The 17,468-nt window shown below is 43.8% G+C and overlaps 1 protein-coding gene and 1 pseudogene across 4 annotated transcripts; both read left to right on the top strand.

The window, feature by feature from the left end:
• Positions 1-221: 221 nt before the first annotated feature.
• LOC125545021 (putative F-box protein At1g58310) lies at positions 222-5,422 on the top strand (annotated as a pseudogene). Its single transcript, XR_015619370.1, has 4 exons — positions 222-1,571; positions 2,357-3,172; positions 4,612-4,767; positions 4,861-5,422. The product of XR_015619370.1 is annotated as a putative F-box protein At1g58310 (transcript).
• Positions 5,423-6,189: 767 nt separating this feature from the next.
• Positions 6,190-11,287, top strand: LOC125545022 (DNA replication complex GINS protein PSF3-like). 3 transcript variants are annotated; one of them, XM_048708859.2, is made up of 8 exons: positions 6,190-6,357; positions 6,924-6,951; positions 7,098-7,182; positions 7,257-7,328; positions 7,717-7,820; positions 8,044-8,136; positions 10,576-10,715; positions 10,800-11,287. In XM_048708859.2, exons 3-8 carry the CDS (start codon positions 7,138-7,140, stop codon positions 10,928-10,930), a joined length of 585 nt encoding a protein of 194 aa, XP_048564816.1. In that variant the 5' UTR covers positions 6,190-6,357; positions 6,924-6,951; positions 7,098-7,137; the 3' UTR covers positions 10,931-11,287. The 3 variants fall into 3 exon arrangements, with proteins under 3 accessions (XP_048564816.1, XP_048564817.1, XP_048564814.1); XM_048708860.2 differs by having other exon boundaries at positions 6,918-6,951; XM_048708857.2 differs by lacking the exon at positions 6,924-6,951 and having other exon boundaries at positions 6,191-6,357.
• Positions 11,288-17,468: the final 6,181 nt, after the last annotated feature.

Here is a 17,468-nt window from a genome sequence, read left to right as displayed (position 1 = left end):
AAGAAAGCAGCTCGCTAAACTCAAGCTTGAAGCATAGTTATTCATCTAACCATCATTGTCATTAGGAAAACGTTTGTTTTAAGCCGACTGATAACAACGAAACTTAAACCGTCACACTCGCTTGACACGTGTCCCTTGTGGCGCCCGCCCGCCGCCCCACTTCCTAGCGTTATCTTCAGGCCATCCACACGTTTCCTCCAGCCTCATTCCTTTTTGGACGCCATAGCCACCATCCCCACAAGCTCGCCATGGCCTATCTCTCCTACTTTGATCCCGCATCTCCTTGGTTCATCCCTGCCTGCTCCGTCTCCCTGGTTCATCCCGCCATGGCCGCACCTCTCCTGCTTCACACCTCGCCATCTCCTTGCTTCATCCCCGCTCGATTCTTCTTCATCCCGTCATGGCTGCACATGCTGATTTTTTTCTCATGGTGTGGGCGGCGATGCGAGGGGTCCGGCGAGGTGCTGCAGCCGTTGATGGTGTCTCAAGGCGGAGCCTCTCGCCGCACTTGCTACAATAGGGAGGCCGAGGAGGAGGTGCAAAACATCAACAAGCTCAACCGCTCGACGATGTGAGGCTGCAACAGCCGGTGAAGCAGAGGGGGCTCGCCGGCGTTGCGATGAAGCATCGCCGGGGGCCGCCGGCTGCAGTGAAGCACGCGGGGTCGTTGAAGCGTCGCCGGAGCTGCAGTGAAGCGTCACCGGAGCTGCAGTGAAGCACGCGGGGTCGTTGAAGCGTCGCCGGAGCTGCAGTGAAGCGTCACCGGAGCTGCAATGAAGCGTTGTCGGAGTTGCATTGAAGCGCCGGAGGGCCGTTGAAGCTTCGACGGCGTTGCAATGAAGCGCCGACGGAGCTGCAATGGAGTGATGGCGGGCGCCGGCGGTGTTGCGCGGGGCTGCCATGGGGAGCTTCTGTGTGGTGCTGCTGCCATGGAGGAGCTACCTCATCCTGCGGCTGTGAGCGTCTAAATCGGACGGCTCTAGGGGCGGTTTAATTCTGCTAAACATCATCCAGATGATTTGTAGCAGTGGCCTTGTCATTAACATCAAAACCCTCATTATAGGTTGTCATTTCAATCTCCTCTTTTGGTGGTTAATGACAGTATGGTTAGTGGTAATTCCCAAGTTTTTTTGTGTGGGGTTGATTTTTTTTTGAGGTAATTTTGTGTGGGGTTGATAATTCCAAGTGTGGCGAGAATTGTAGCACTTTTCGAAAGTGGAGGCCGTAAGTACATTAACCCCCAAAACTGCCCAAATAGGCCCAAATATCAGGCGGGCCGGTGGGCTAAACGTGCCGGTGGGCCGGCCTGTTTCCTTGCTGTGTCCAGCACGACCCATGTATTAGGCCCATATTAGACCGTGCCGGCCCAGGCCAAGTTTGGCGGGGGCACCCTCGGTCCCTCCCTCCGTTCGTGGGGGTGTAGCTTTACTCCATCCCGGTCGGCCGGTTGGGGGGCAAGCCAAATCCAAACTTCAGAACTCAAAGTGCCTCGCCTTGAACCCTAGGAAACCTCGCGGGTGCGATTGGCTACCGTGCTGGACATTCAGCGAGAGCGCTCCTCTTCCTCGCCGGTGAGAACAAAGCTTCTTCTTGCATTTTATTGTATATATAAGCATAAGCATACATTGGTACCATCCCAGATCTGGTTCTTGCTCTCATTTCACCCCCGTTTGTTGTACTCTGCGTGCTCAAGCTTCTCGGATGAGACCAAGATATCTCTCTTTGTAAAGCCACACGTTTTCCCTTTGGAATCCATATCATAGTTTTGCAGGTTCACTGAAAATCTATGCACGCCTGCTTGCCAAACCGCTTAGGGTGTGTGTGTCAGTCAGACTGTCAGTGCCCAGATTAGCCCTGCCCAAAAGTAAATAAAAAAAGATTTCCCATTATACTGATAACCTATGATTGACCAGACATTAGCGACGGTCTTCTTTTTCATTTACATTTTCTGAAATTTTTAGGTACTCTCCTTACTGGCGTAGTATTACAGAAAGTGTCATGTTCTGGGTCTGTGCCCATAGCCGACTAGGGATATGCTCAATGCCAAGCAAGATTTCTTACTTGTCAATACATATTTTGATGCCCTATTGTGGTACGCATTTTTCGGTTGGTCGATTACCCAGGGTGGCGGCAACCGTTCTGCTCCACGACCCCCAGTTTGATGCTGAAGTCACAACAATTATGAGCACTAACCAAGACTTGCAATACTTAGTGTGAAGAGTCCACTAAACAAATAAAACCTTCATATTATTTATGTAGCATGGTAACATGGACACTCTTGAGATAATTGAACTTTTTCTCTGCTGGGGCCTCATCACTTGATGTATTAATCGTGGAATGTGTATATACATGGCAGGTTATCTAGCCTTTTTGGTTAAGGAATCTGAGGCAGGGTTGCTATGAAGTCAGGTGATAAGAAGGCCATGAGAGGTGACAGTGATCAGATCATACACCTTGATTACAGAGACTTTGGGCGTTGGAAGGTCGAAAAATTTGCTCGTTATGTTGACAACCTATTGCTTGCCCGTCGTAATGTTGACTTGCACACATTCCGTCTGCATTGGGATCCTCATGCTCCCCTGAACTGCAATGATGTCAGAAAGTGGATTCGCTACGCTGTGAATCATAAAGTTAAAGTGCTTGACGTGGAGCTTTGCATGTATGATAAGACTAATTTACCTCCTGGCATTTTCACCTGCCGCTCACTTGAGGAGCTAAATTTGCAGTGGGGTGGAGCTCCTTTTCGAGATTATGAGCATAAGGGACTTGTGCTGCCTGACATAATCAAGCTTCCTTCTCTTAAAAAACTGACTCTACGCGATGTGGAAGTGCATGAGCTTCCTCTGGAGAGTTTCATTGCCCGGAGCCCTGGCCTAGAAGACTTGCATCTGATAGACTCTGCAGTGTGTCTTGAGCACATAAAATCAAAAGCTCTAAAAAGGCTAACCATTGATGGTTCCATGTATGGACCAGATAGAATGACAATTTCTGCTCCTAATCTCATTAGCTTTGAGTGCACCGGTTTTTCACTGGAAGATATTTCTTGGAGAGACCACCATCGCTAGAGAGCGCACGCATAAATACTTGTGGGCGTACATTTGGTGGTGAATCTAGGTTTACAGGAGTTCTTGTGCATGCCAAAAAACTTGCACTATTTGGTTGTGACATGAAGGTATGCTTATCAGAAGACAGGCCTGTTGTTCTGTTTGGTATTTTTCTACTTTGTTTTCTTGCGAAAATATGAATTATCTTTTGTCATAAATTCTGTATGGAAAAGGGTTTAATAAAACTATATGCTCTCTGCTCTGTATCTAGAGCTGTGGTGCATGGTTGCTGTCGCTTGTAGTTGATAGTAGCACGTCAGCATGTGTATTGCTATATTTACCGAAAGCAAAATGGAAGTCAATAAAGTGGTTTTACTTAAAAGTTAAACACTTATGCTGCAACTAAAAGGCAAATATAATGTGATTGACTAATTTGTCAATGTACATTTTTGTCATGCTTTGCTTAATTTACCTCCTGTAAGTTGTCAATATTGGTTATTTTACTTTTTTGCTGATGATGTTCTGAAGATATTAAGATCCATTAGGGAAATGCCTGCAAGACAAACTCGTGTATCACATGTATTGCTTAATTTTCCTACCCTGATGGATTGAATATTGGCGCCCTTACATTTTCAAAGTGCAGCAGTAGATTTTGCCCTATTTTCAAGGCGTATTTGTCTATTTGGGATCAATAGCTTTTAGTTTTCTTTCTTAAAGGCTCTTCATGTGTTATGTTTGTTGAGATCGGTAATGATTGAATATCGGTTGCCTTTGCATTGCCGGTGCGCAGTCATGTTTTACTGAGGTGTATTTGAAATCAGAAGTTCTCTGTTTTCCTTTCTAGGAGGTTCTTCGCAAGTTATGTTTGTTGAAGTTTAATTCTAGTGTGGTAGGCTTAATGTTGTGTGTGTACCTTTTTTAATTTTTTTGCTGCTGAAATGGACGTGAATGTGCAAAGCAATATATATATGAGACCATGAGTTTATCCATTAATGCTGAACTAGTTCTGGTAATTCATGTTGGTCTAAGTTCTAACAAACAACTGTTGGATTCATAATATTTTTCTATACTGATCTGTTTTGTGATTTACTTTCCTTCTATCAGTCGTTTACACTAGAACAGAGCAAACTTTCAATTTTAGTAAAAGTGCATCAGATATGAAGGAAACATTCAGAATATGAAAGCTAAGATATCAAACGTCATTCTGGTTGATATGGATATTTTAAGCATTTGCTGATTTGCTGTGCGTAAGCAAATGGCAGAAAAAACATGAACTTTAGAGATTGTGTTTGATAAGTTCAAGGTGCAGCTATTGTAGAAACATCGGGCAATGTTTCATTTGTTTGTTTTCATAGTGAGACATTTTGTCTGTTGGCTTCTTATAGCTTTCAACATTAGTTGTCAACTGTGGTGCGGAAGTCTTGTAGTGGTAGTGCTACATTTTCATGATGTCTTGTGTGGCAATGGTCATTTGATCTTTTCCCATTTTTGTTCAGTTATTATACATTATCATGCTTGTTTCTGCTTCGGAATAGTTATAACTCGCTTGCGTACTCATTTAATCAAGGTTATGTTGGAAAATGAGCTGCCTACATGTTCAGTGTTTGAGAACCTTGTAACTCTTGAAATTGGCAAATGGCACTTGACCAAGGACTTCTATGTTTTGCTTCGCTTCCTCCAGCTTTCACCAAGACTAGAAGAGCTCACTCTGATGCATAGACAGGTACGCAGCATGTAATATTATTGAATTGAAATATTTTGAAAAGGTTCGCTAACATGTAGGACCTTTTCTCTCTCTCTTCCTGTTTGTCTCTAGCTTGACGAAGCAGCAGAAACAGAAGGCATGCCTACTGATGGAATGACCTTCCAGTGTCCATTCCTTAAAAGTGTCATCATACAGTATTCAGAGGGTGATGATGGAATTGACAAGCTGGTGGATGTCCTGGTAGCGAATGGTGTCAGTTCGGACAAGATAAGTGTAACTTCCTACGAAGATATCAAAAAGAGGGCCTTCGCTGAGAATGCACGCGCCGAAGAGGAACGCCCGGAGCAGAAGAGGGCGAAGAAAAATCCAGACTGGGAAGATGATGACTCCGACGAACAGAGTAACCCTGATGATCCTAGCAGTGACGAGTATGATCCTGATGACTTTTGAGGAGCGAAGCTTTGGCAGCGATGAATCTGAACATGATGATTTCTAGAGCTCTCTAGGGTTAAGGTGTGCCCAACCATTAGTTTCCCTTTTGTTCTGCATGAGACCTTCATTTGGATCCTTGTCCTGAAACTTGGTGAATGCTGGGTTTTGGAGCAGCAAATCCTATCCATATATGCTGTAAGCATTTGCACTGCTTGAGCATAGCTGTGTAGCGTCTTGGCTCCGGGTTTGATTTCCGCGCCTGCTATTTTGCCGAAATTGTCTGGACCAGAGGTGTTTGCAATTGCTCTGCTGTTAGCTGTGTGACTACTGATGGTTCTTCGATGTGAGCTGTAAATAGATGCGTGGATGTTCCTGTGATTTGGGCTGTTACTACTGCTAGATGATATGCAGTTGTATTAGAGATGTGTAGTGGAGGTGGACGTTTGGTATATGGGTGTATCTACACCCTACATGAAAAGGAAAGATTAGTTGTAATTAAATAAAAAGTCAAAAAATTCTTAAAATATTATTTAAATAAACTTGACCTTCCATTGTACCGCCTCCGTCTCGAAAGTCTTGTCTTAGATAAGAATTTTGGGATGGAGATAATACTTGTGAAAAAGTTAAAAAAAACCCTTGACTGGTTTTAAAAAGATACAAATTTTTGGTCAAAATAGTGTGAATAATGACCCTATAATAGCAAATAAATTTTCAGCTTGCTTCAGTGCTTGTAGTTGTCGTTAGGTGGTCTACGGAGCTGGATGTAATTTTCATTATTTCTTGTGCATGTTGTACTACCATTGAATATGAATAGATCGAAAGTTTTCCCGTAAAATAATAATGATAAATAAATTCTGTTTTTTGCCTTGAAGTCAACTCTGGGCTTATTTTCCATGAAAAATTATATATACTAGTGCAAAAGAAAATTAAGTTTATTGCAAAAGACTTCTGAACTATTTTGACTTTTTTTTGTAATTATTAAATATTTTTCCCCATATAGGCTATAGGAACCAAGACTCCAAGAGGTACTACTCTGATAGTGCTGCTTGTTTTCGAAAAAAGATAGTGCTGCTTCGCCCGCGCTCCCCGAAAATCAGAAGCGAAACGCGCGCGGGAGGACAGGAGGAGCGGCGCTGGAGCTGGGAAGCACAGCAGGCCTCGACGGCGGCGGCGCAGGTCAGCCTCCCCCTCTTCCTTCTCTCCCCGCCCTCATCTTCCTCTTGTCTCCCCGCCCACCCCCCTCCTTTCTCTCTGCGGCGTTACGCGTTGCCCCGTCTGCCCCTCACGACGGCGGCCTCCATCTCGGATGCGGCTCGGCCACCACGGCCAGCAGCCCATGCCGGCCGCTGCCTCCTGCCACTCATGGCGACCGCCGCGTTGCTCACCACCGCCGGGACCCCATGGCGACCGAGCCTTTCCCCCTCGCCCCCCATGGCCGGCACCCCATGGCGGCTGCTGTGTGTAGTGTAGGTGCTGTTATTTCTGTACAAGTGCTGCTGTTGTATTCTTGACATATAACCTTCCACAGATATTCACATGTTGAACACAAGTTAGTTTTAAACATTACTCCCTCTGTAGAGAAATATAAGAGCGTTTATATTCAAAGTACAATATTCATCCTATTACAAATGAGCAATTCCATTTTGACAACGATCATCCAAATAATATTCAGAATTGAGTCTCTCATGTGAATTCCAAGTGTCTGTTCTTGAACACATCCAAACAACATTATTCAGTTTCAGGTTCAATTTCAATATCAATGTCTGCGAGGTTTGATGTTGGGACCAATTCAATTCCATGGCCCTCAATATCAACATCAACATCAACATCCAAATGGAGCCTTAATATATAGGAGGCCACATTTGGTGAGTGAGTTGGACTTTCTCTCATCGGCATACTGCAAATTGTTGATGCAGGGTTGAGAATAAGAAACAGTGACCTGTCCCACCTGGCGAAATGCCTTGTTACTACGACGTTGCCGACATCCTCATGGAGGAGGAGGTAACCGTGCTCGTGTTATCCTCTGGTTCATTTATGCTTGTGCAGATGACATGAATACTCTACTGTAATTGCAGCTTATTTCGGTTGTTTTCCAAGTAACTGCAAATGGCGTCGGTCTGCTAGATCCTGGTGCCGAGAGAAACAGTGTAAGCATCTTTTTTTGACCCTTAGTGTAAGACTGTAAGCATCTGTCCGACGGCATTTGTGTATTTATGTTTAACTGCTATGTTAAACTTGCTGATGGGCAACTGCTGCCAATTCTTCCTCTGATCTGTTTGTTCTTGAGCAAATTACTTTTCAAATACGTTGACTAGTTGAATGATATTTACCTGAGATAGATGCATTGTATTTTAGTTTGCAAAATTGATATGGAATGCTAGATGCTTTCTTTTGCCCCTCTGCCTTATTTCTTAGTGAACACCAACTGGGAGTTAGATGCTTTGGTTTTTTAGCACCTTTTCTTGCCACTGTGGAAAATGAATCAAAGTATTTATCTGGTTCCAATGCTTAATATCTTATATTCTTTATGTTCAGGTTGAAAAGGGTGCTAAAGTAGACCTTCCATTTTGGCTTGCGCATGGAATGCTGTCTCTGGAACAAGCGGTGTCAATAAATGTACCTCCTTGCTTCACCCAGAAGTAGGCTTCTTCGTAATCTGTTTTTTGTATTTGTAGAAATTCTTGAGAGGGACACTAATATATACTGGATGCAGTAGTATGTAGTTATCGTTCTCATTTCAACAAATTTACATGGAAATTCCTCTTGTCAACTTAATGATGCTTTTAAGTAGATACCCTTTTTAACTGAATGAAATACCCATTGGTTGAGTTTTGTGGCTTGTGTGACGTAATTTGCATGCAGAACTCGGAAGGAGATCCAAGCTGATGCAGCCTGTGTTGATTTGAGGGTTCGGTGCCCTTACTTTTATGAGCTTGGATGCAAGATTGTTCCTCTGTAAGTTCTGAACGATCTCAGTTACACATTCTATTTTATTTCCATTTTTGTCTATCTCATTTCCTTTCTCTGTGCAATCTTAAATTCACAAATTCTCAATTAAATGTTTCTATACGATTTTGTTAGAAATAGATTACCCACTCCACTGCTTCGCAGAACTTTGATGAGCCTTAGCCATGTTATATTCTCAGTTGCAATAACTGGGTAATTGTGTAGGCATACAACACTACAATGCATTATGCTTTCTACATGTATTCTGTTTTTGTAAAAAATTAAATGCTTACATGCCCATAAAAAGGATATTTGCAGTGGCATATTAAGGTAACATAGGAGGAACTTCTATAAGTTCAAGTAGCTGTAATCTTGGGGAGAAGATGCAATTAATACTATGAATTGTGCGTAGGTAAAGTTGATTGCCTGCTAACAGAAATGCAATCATATGGTTTTCTTTACTGAGGGCCCAGACTAACACATGCTTTTAACCACACTCACAATGTTATCTCCCATCTCAATTTAACCAAACTATGTTCAAATTGGTGTTTAATCCAAATGATTATAACTTCCAGCCTCATGGTTTGAGCATGTTCTACTGTTCCTATTTGGCACTTGGCAGCAAGCTCCCTTTTATCTGCTCCAACAAATGATTTAATAAGTCATAGTGAGACATGCCTTTTTGCTTTAGCCTTTTAGTTTCAGTTTTGCTTCTAACAAGATTCAAATAAACCGCACCTTCTTGAAATGTGATTGATTGTTCTTCTTGTTCTTTCATTTTATTCTGAATAAGGTAATATATGGTCGCTTCGAGATGATCAAATATATTCCTTGCTGATCAAATATATTCCAAATAAGGCAGCTCCCAGCACAGAAACTACTTACAACCAGGTAAAAAAAACTACTTACAATCAGGTCACTAGGAAAACACTAGAACAGAACATGAACCAGTTCAAAATACTGCAGCTAAAAAGAGCCACACTCAAGTGCTTCTACTGCATTGCTCCCTCCTCAGGCACCTTCAGTACGTAGGACCATTGGACCCCATCCCTGCCTCTGCTGAAAAAATTCACTGGCCACCAGCGTTAGCATAATTTTGCCGCGTTGCGACAGTGTGTAACTAAGTTTTCCTGAATAAATAAGTTATGGTTATTTGAGGTTTGTCCCTTTTCGAAGGCATACTCTGGACGATGTACTTAATTATGACAAGAGCTGACTGTAATCATCTTAATCTGGAAATGTCAAGGATCCAGATATAGATCTCAATGGTGATTTGCCTTCAATTTTAATTGCACTAGAACATAAATAATTGAATGTTTAGTAGCCGGCTAGCCGCCTGTAGCACATGTTGTGAGAAACTGGGTGAACATAGAGAGGTGCCACTTGACAGTGAATTGGTTATACTCTGAGTGATCCTAATTGGGATTTGAGTTTCTCCTGATGGTTCAGGTGAATAGGTTGAAAATGTGTAACTATTCTCAGATTAGATATGATCTATGTCAATCACAATGCCAACGTGTCATTTCATGACATGCATTGTGTGGCACATTCTTTTGTGCTCAGTTTGGAGCTCTGAATTTCCTTATAAGCAGACCGGGAAAGGCTCTGAATTGCTCCCCTTCTATATGCAGGTGATAAAATTGACCCAAGTCACCCAACCCATCTGGTTTACTGTCCACATTCAGTTTGAAAGACCCCCCGCAGGAGGTGGAGTCCTCACTGCTGTTCCAATTTTGTCAGTTCTGTGAAATATTGTTAGGTGTTGGCTTTGTAGGGATACCATGAAGTAGTTATGTAGTGATGTTTGGGCATCTTAGGGCATCTCCAATGGGAGAGGCGCTAGGCCAGGGCGCCAGGAAAGAAATCCCAGTAGATCGTCGGTTAGGCTGTTTATTCCCAGCGCCTAGTGTGGCATCGATGCAAAGAAAAGCATCGAGCGCTAGGCTGTTTCCTTTCACGTACGAGAGCTGGGCACTTCTTTCTAATTGGTAATTAGAGCCTGTTTAGCACCTCCCATTGGAAGAGAGGGCGCTAGATCCCTTTTTATTTTCTGGATATTTATTTTTCACGCCACAAGCGCCTGTATAGGCGCCTAGCATTGGAGATGCCCTTATATATTATCCACCCCCCCCCCCCCCCCCCCACACACACACACACACATTCTTAATACATTTCACTGTACCATTCAAAGTTTGTTTCTAAATGCATATCATTCTACTATTTGAGGTAACTTTACACCATTTTTTCCTTTTGTCTATTCCCAATCCCATTAATTTGTATGGACTAGACTATGTGACTAGCACAAAACTTTGAAAGGTAATAGGTGGTGTAATAGAGGGGGAGTTCGATCTTTAACCCCACACTTGAGTTATTACTTCCCTACTATAATGGTCAGACTAAATTATTTTCCTCGCTGAATTATGAAGTTTGCATGGCTTGCATCAACAGGGTGGGTGACAAGAGCATTGGCCAGTTCTTGCGCTACGCGTTCGCCAGTAGGTACAAGGAGATACTAAGCAAGGCACACAGCTCTTCGACGATGACAGTGCCCAAGTTCACAACACGCCTTACAAAAGAAGAAGCTCAAGGTACAAACATCTCCCTCGTGCACTTACTCGTTCCCCTGTTTGTTTTCCCTTACCATACCAACCTTGGTTCTTTTCGCCGTGAAGTGTTTGAATCTGCTAGGGAGTCGATGTCCGCCTTCAGGAAGTGGCGCGTCGGGGGTGCGAGGCTGCAGAAGGCGTCCATTCTTGGAAGGAAGAGGAAGACAAAGCTGCCTGACGGGCCTTCGACGCCCTGAACTGTTTTTACTGTGGAGCGCAGTGCCTGGGCGGGAGAGAGCCAATGTTTGCACACTGATAGATCTGGTACTGTAAATGTATGGAACAGAAAAAGCGCGAAAGGCAGTTCTGATCTGCGATCAGACGTCGGCGCACCTGATATGTTTGTTTGAATACTCGTATCTTCAATTTGTCAGTTGGACTGACAAACCTTAATTGGAGTAAGAGGCTGGGGTTCGCCTCCTGGGTTGGCCATCTCATCTTATTCTTCTCCTGGTTTAGCACACGGGAAAGAAATCAATCCCATCAACTTAAGCAGTTAGATGCTGACTTGTGAATCTCTGTTGTGCTTGCATGAAGGAGATCCGTTCCCATCAGTTATGCAGTTGCACCTCGCAGCTCCTCTACCTTAATCTTTGGTTGCGGTCTAACGCTCTTATATTATGTGACGGAGGGAGTACAAATTAGCGGTTCAGGTACGAGGAGGAGGAATAAACAGATCTAAACGCTGTCGGTATGGCTTGCCACACCAGGATTAGAACTCACAACTGACCCAGATCAAAGAATTACTCACTATAACATAGTCGACCCCATCTTTGCGTGGCTAAACAAAATGACGAGGGGTGCACAAGGACGTGATCTTGGATTAGCTACGAATACGATAGGAAACCAACTTCCCGGTTTTCATCCGGTTTGGTTGTGTATCGATGGAAGGCACTCGGACTTGTTTTTAGAAGAGGACTCCAGAGTCCGGCCAGACTCGATCCCTACACGCTACATATACACAGGCACGTGGACAACATAACACCTACCTACTCGTCGGAGAGCTGGTTTTTTTTTAAAATGAAGACGCCAGATGCGTCCGGCTTTAAATTAATAAAACCCCAACAGCAGAGTCATACCAATAAGTCTTACATCACCAAAAGCCCCATCGGGCCACTACCATAATCGAGCGGAGAAGATAAAGTTACTGTCGCGTTACAAGGCATCGCCCATACTGAGCACGCAGGCTCGTCAAGCACTCAAAAGAGACTACGTCGACCACCGTAGTCATGGCTCCCTAGCCGCCGCATACACTTGCAGAATTCGCTGTTGCGCTGTCTTGATCAAATCAGCATCCTTGCGCCTCCCCAACGGACTCCACTGCTGCAAAAGAAGATTGCATTTGAAGATGATATTAGCCGGATGTGTTGGCAAGGTCCCCTCGATCGCGAGTTTATTCCTAGTTAGCCACAAGGACCATAGAAGAGCTCCGACACAGGTCCACACGACTCGTTTCGTTGAGCCTTGCAGCGCACCTAAAATGTGGATAAGCTCTGCAGCTGAGCGTGGGTCCCACTGGACACCAGCCGCGGACCGCACTGCGCTCCACGCAAACCGCGCTAAGGGGCACCGAAAGAAGGCGTGGTTCGCGTCCTCTGGGTCCCCGCACAACGCACAAGGCCCATTGGCCGGCCCATTCCGTTTGGCCACGTTCAGAGAAGTGGGAAGCTTATCACGGAACATTTGCCAAAGGAATAGTTTGATCTTCAGTGGCAACCGCGCGGTCCAAAGCCCTGCCACCACCAGCTGCGACGGCCCCTGGCACAGCCTGCGGTATAGAGACTTGATCGAGAACTTCCCAGAGCTGGTGAGCGCCCAGCTCACCGCGTCCGGTTGGTCCGAGAGCACCACCCGGTCAATCAACTGCCGCAGGGCTACAACACTGGCCTGCTCTGTCCCTGAAGTTCGCGTTTGAAATGAATCTCCGGAGGGATCGTACGCAGCGCGTCAGCCACCGACATGCCTGGGTCTACGGCAATGTCGTACAGGTCGCGAAATTCTTCCCATAGGGGGCGGGCGCCTATCCAAAGATCTGTCCAGAATCGCGCCGATCGCCCATCTCCAATCAAGAACTTAGCCCCCAAGGCAAAGGCCGACTTGATCGTCTGGAGATCATTCCAAAAAGGCGAGCCCCTTGCTCTACCTTCAAAGAAATTCCCGTTGGGGAAGTACTTGGCCTTAAGGAGATCAACCCAGAGTCCGGACGCCCCCTGGGCAATTTTTCAAATCCACTTACACATCATAGCGATGTTAAGCAATCTAGAGTTGGTGATCCCGAGGCCCCCCAAGTCCTTGGGACGACACACCCAAGCCCATTTGACCATATGATATTTACGGTTCGGGCTAGTTCCTTCCCAAAAGAATTTAGACCGCGGCGTGTCAAACTTTGCGTGCACCCCCTCTGCAAGCAAAAAAAGGCCCATAGCAAACATAGGCAGGGAAGAGAGGCTTGAGTTCGTGAGAACTAGTCTGGCCGCTTTTGAGAGGAACTAGATCATTAATGGCGCGCGTTGCTGCGCCCGTATATTTTGACAATAAATCGGTAGGTATTTCTAAAAATAAATAGGCATACATCAGAACAATGAAACATCAAGGTAATATAAATAGCATGATGTAATAGTTGTTACATCTCAGGAACAATGCAACAGGGTAAAAAGGCCTTCTTGGACTCAATTTTGATCTAGTACATGAATTTATTCATAAAACTGTGCAATTTTGAAAGCTTTGAAATCTAACCTACAAGAGAATCATTCTATAAGAAAATCAAACCTGAATTTATGCATGAAGCTGAACAATGTTGGAAGTGCTAACATATAATAAAATTATTCTTCGAGAAAAGCAAACCTGAATTTATGCATGAAAATGAACAATGTTGAAAGCTTCAGATCTAGTTTTTGTACAAAACAATAACTCGGATAGAAACCTTGATACAAGCAGACACGTTCACAACACCACATCCGTCCACAAAGCTGAAAATATACCAACTGGTTGATGCTTTATCTGTCGTCCTTTTGTAATTTTCTCTTCATGGAAGATGCGTACCCGTCTGCATCTCTAAAAAAAACCTTGAATATTTGAGAGATCAAGTAAAGAAATGTATGGATATATAATTCAAACATCGTGCACATAAACCATTCAGTTATGCATATATATATATATATATATATATATATATATATATATATATATAATTCAAACATCGTGCACATAAACCATTCAGTTACTATTCATCACCCAGGGTGCAGAATAAGTTATTCTTCACCCGAGGTAATCTTACGATCATTTCATAATTAAATTATGTTTCGAATTCAAATAGTTACATTCGTATTGATTCATTACGTAAAATTTGACATAAGAAAAATAAAAATATAGGTCATAAGACAAGAAAATTTACAGTTTATGTGTATTTTAGACTATGTTTTTACATTTATAATTTTACATAACATAAAATATTTTTTACGGCGATTATATATTTTCTTACGGTCCCTTTTTGCGTCGGAAATATATATATATATATATATATATATATATATATATATATATATATATATATATATATATATATATATATATATAAAAAGAGGATAACATGATTTGTTGGCATCCGGGTGAGAGACTAATATTCGATGTAGAGATAGCTTGTAACAATAAAGTGACCCATAGGGTACGCCATAGGGGAACAATCAAAAGCTGACATTCGAGGAGATTGTATTTCTACTACTACATGCACGCATTGGCGAAATGCAGAACTGGATCATAGCATCACGAGACATAAGTAGACAATTCCAAGCTACAAAAGCACTAATAAAATCCCACATAGGATTGAAGTAGCATATATATGCATGTTTATTTCTACGATGAAGCAGTTACAATCAACTGAAACTTTTTGCCCAACTATTAAACATGTTCACATATATTACCGATATAATATAGGAAAACGCTAGATTACAGGAGTGCAGCTTAACATTTTTCAAAATTCGCCAAACTGTGGACATCAGTAATATATGGAGTATACCAATTCATTGGAGATCTAAGATAAAGTAGGCGGTGTGGGTGAATGCAGACATCAAGATGGCACCCTCTGAAATGATGAATAGGACAGTGCACGGTGTGCCACAATGCCCTGCTCCAGATAAACTTCAACCCACTGCTTCCATTCACAAAACACCTTTTTTTGCTGATGACAAGGTCTGCAGCTTTCATTTTCAGAATAGTTAATTTACCACATGAAATTAATCCATACAGCCAAGCAAGATTAGCTAAAGAGCTTGATTGTGTCCTATATTCTGCATAAGGTCGTTGTATTAGCTCCCCTGCAATCTTAGAGATGGTCTGACTAACCCCATGCGGAATAAGCATGTCAAATATAAATAATCAATCAGCAAAGAAAAAAGTGACCAAATCTACAACTGTATATGTCTCCATTACTTCAGAAGAAAGCAATTCAGCTCAAGGAGTCTTAGGTTCATTGGTAACAAAACTTTCAGATAGGAGTATATGTGCTCTCCTATATAAATGTTTGAGGATTGTCTGGCAGAACTGACTATAATTGTATGATTGGCCAAATTAGCTAGTAACAATAATTAATCTATACTCTGGCTAGTAAGTAGTATTACATCCTCGGCGTTATCCCAAATAATACTGCATGTGAATCTCTTTAAAAAACTGGTAATAACAATGCTATGCCATTGTTTAGACATTTCAATGGCAATAGTTGAGATAGGTCTAAAACAACTACTGATGTAATGATTATGTAGTTTACCTATCAGATAAGAACAATTCTACTGTCTCGGTGGACTACATCTTGGGACCCTGCAAATCATTTAGCCATGTTAAGTTGTTAACTGTACCCATTTATGAAAAGCTAAGTTTAGGCCATGAGCAAAATAAGAGCATCTAGGATCCACCTAAGTAGCAAAAGAGCAGAGTTCAAGCAAAGTCCAGAACTACATACTGTATCCTCTGAATTAATTAAACATCAAGAACAAAAAAGATAACCTTTTTATGTGATTTTTCCAAAGAAATGTTGCTGACATGTGTGTACCATGGACTTTCAGGATCCCTTCATTGGGTTCCATTTCCTTCGTCAGCGACCGGCCGCCTGCGATTGTCAAAATGTCAACACCTCGGTGTGGGCTCAATCCGCTATAATCAGTCTCAACCTGGCCAATGATGGCCTGTGAAGCTCCGTGATGCGGGTGCTGTACTTTTTAAGATTGGGCCCGCCGGATATGACGGTTGTAACTGCGCAGACGCCCATTGCAAGGGAAGTTGCTCCGCTGCTAGAGCATGGTAGGGTTTCGTCCCACGAGATAAGAGATGAAGCCGAGGGGTCGAACGAGAGGCGGACAGTATAACGGGAGGCGCGAGAGGGGATACCACGACGGCGATGAGGAGATCAAAAACGGGGGTGGCGGGGCACCTAGGATCCATCCAGGTCACGATGAAGAGGAGAGGTCGCGAGGAGAAAGGGGCGTAATTTACCATCAGCGCGACGACGAAGATCCATGGGCAGGAACCCAGGCACCCAGCAAGAGGGCCTCCGTTGAGATGTCATCGTCCGCCTGCTTGGTGCGCCGCCGTCGCCTAGGTTTACTGCTTCTCGAGGGATTTTTTGCGATGGGGAGAGAAGGGGAAGGAGACGTACCGACTGCCTACAGAGCAATACCGAGCAACAAGTGCAATCAGAAAGCCCATATTGGCCCAATTAACCATATATGGCAGAATTTGTCACGGGAGTAGCTGCCCTAGAGACATCCATCCAGGAGTCAGATTGGCCGGCCAGAAAATGTTCATCCGCCAGATCCGATGGCCAAAAACCTTGATAGCCTGAGAGGGCAGGAAAAGTGCTCGGTTATAATGTCTTTAAATTTACCCCTCCAAGGGCACACCCTACCCCTCACCTTAGCACATAGAGGTTCCCAATCCTCTATCGTCGACCTTTTGATGTCAACTGGAAGGCCTAGGTATGTCAGCGGGAATTTACCCACCTTGCAGTTGAGTAAATCCACTATACGTTTACCTTCCTCCGGCTCAACCCCCATCGTGAGCACCTCGCATTTATGAAAATTTATTTTAAGCCCTGACATGAGCTCAAAACAAATTAGAATCGCTTTGACCGACGCAATGCTGTGGTGGTCAGGGCGAAACAAAAGCAGTGTGTCATCTGCATATTGCAGATGCGTCACTCCCCCTGGAATGAGGTGGCCTACCAACCCTTGGATATGGCCTGCTTCGGCTGCTTTCCGAAGCATTGTGGACAGAGCGTCCACCACGAAGTTGAAAAGGAGAGGTGAGATCGGATCACCCTGCCTGAGCCCCGTTTGTTCCGGAAGAAATGCCCTATTTCTCCGTTCACCGAGACTGCAGTTTGGCCTCCCGACACCAACTGCAAAATACGATGGACCCAAACGTCGGAAAAGCCTCTTCCAATAAGCACTTGCCGCAAGAAATCCCAATTCACACGGTCGTATGCCTTCTCGAAATCGAGTTTCAGCAGCACCGCCGCTTCCTTAGTGCGCTTTAGTTCATGAACGATCTCTTGCAGGGCGAGCGGTCCCTCTAAAATGTTGCGTCCTCGGATGAAAGCAGATTGGTTTCGATTAATCGAGCGATGAGCTATCGGACCTAGTCTATTGGCGCACGCTTTTGCACAGATTTTAAAAGGCACGTTAATGAGCGCGATCGGTCGGAATTGTCTAATATTGTCTGCCCCTTGGACCTTCGGGATGAGCG

Source organism: Triticum urartu, chromosome 3A (genome assembly GCF_056163025.1).
Source record: "Triticum urartu cultivar PI428250 chromosome 3A, HENAU_Tu73, whole genome shotgun sequence".
Classification (NCBI taxonomy): domain Eukaryota; kingdom Viridiplantae; phylum Streptophyta; class Magnoliopsida; order Poales; family Poaceae; genus Triticum; species Triticum urartu.
This window is presented reverse-complemented; position numbering and strand designations above follow the sequence as displayed.

Excerpts from the sequence above, each read along its gene's own strand:
- LOC125545022 (XM_048708859.2), top strand. The coding sequence starts at position 7,138 with ATGCCTTGTTACTACGACGTTGCCGACATCCTCATGGAGGAGGAG. Across the intron at positions 8,137-10,575 it reads GGATGCAAGATTGTTCCTCT|GGTGGGTGACAAGAGCATTG; the intron begins GTAAGTTCTGAA and ends TTGCATCAACAG. Across the intron at positions 10,716-10,799 it reads TACAAAAGAAGAAGCTCAAG|TGTTTGAATCTGCTAGGGAG; the intron begins GTACAAACATCT and ends TTCGCCGTGAAG.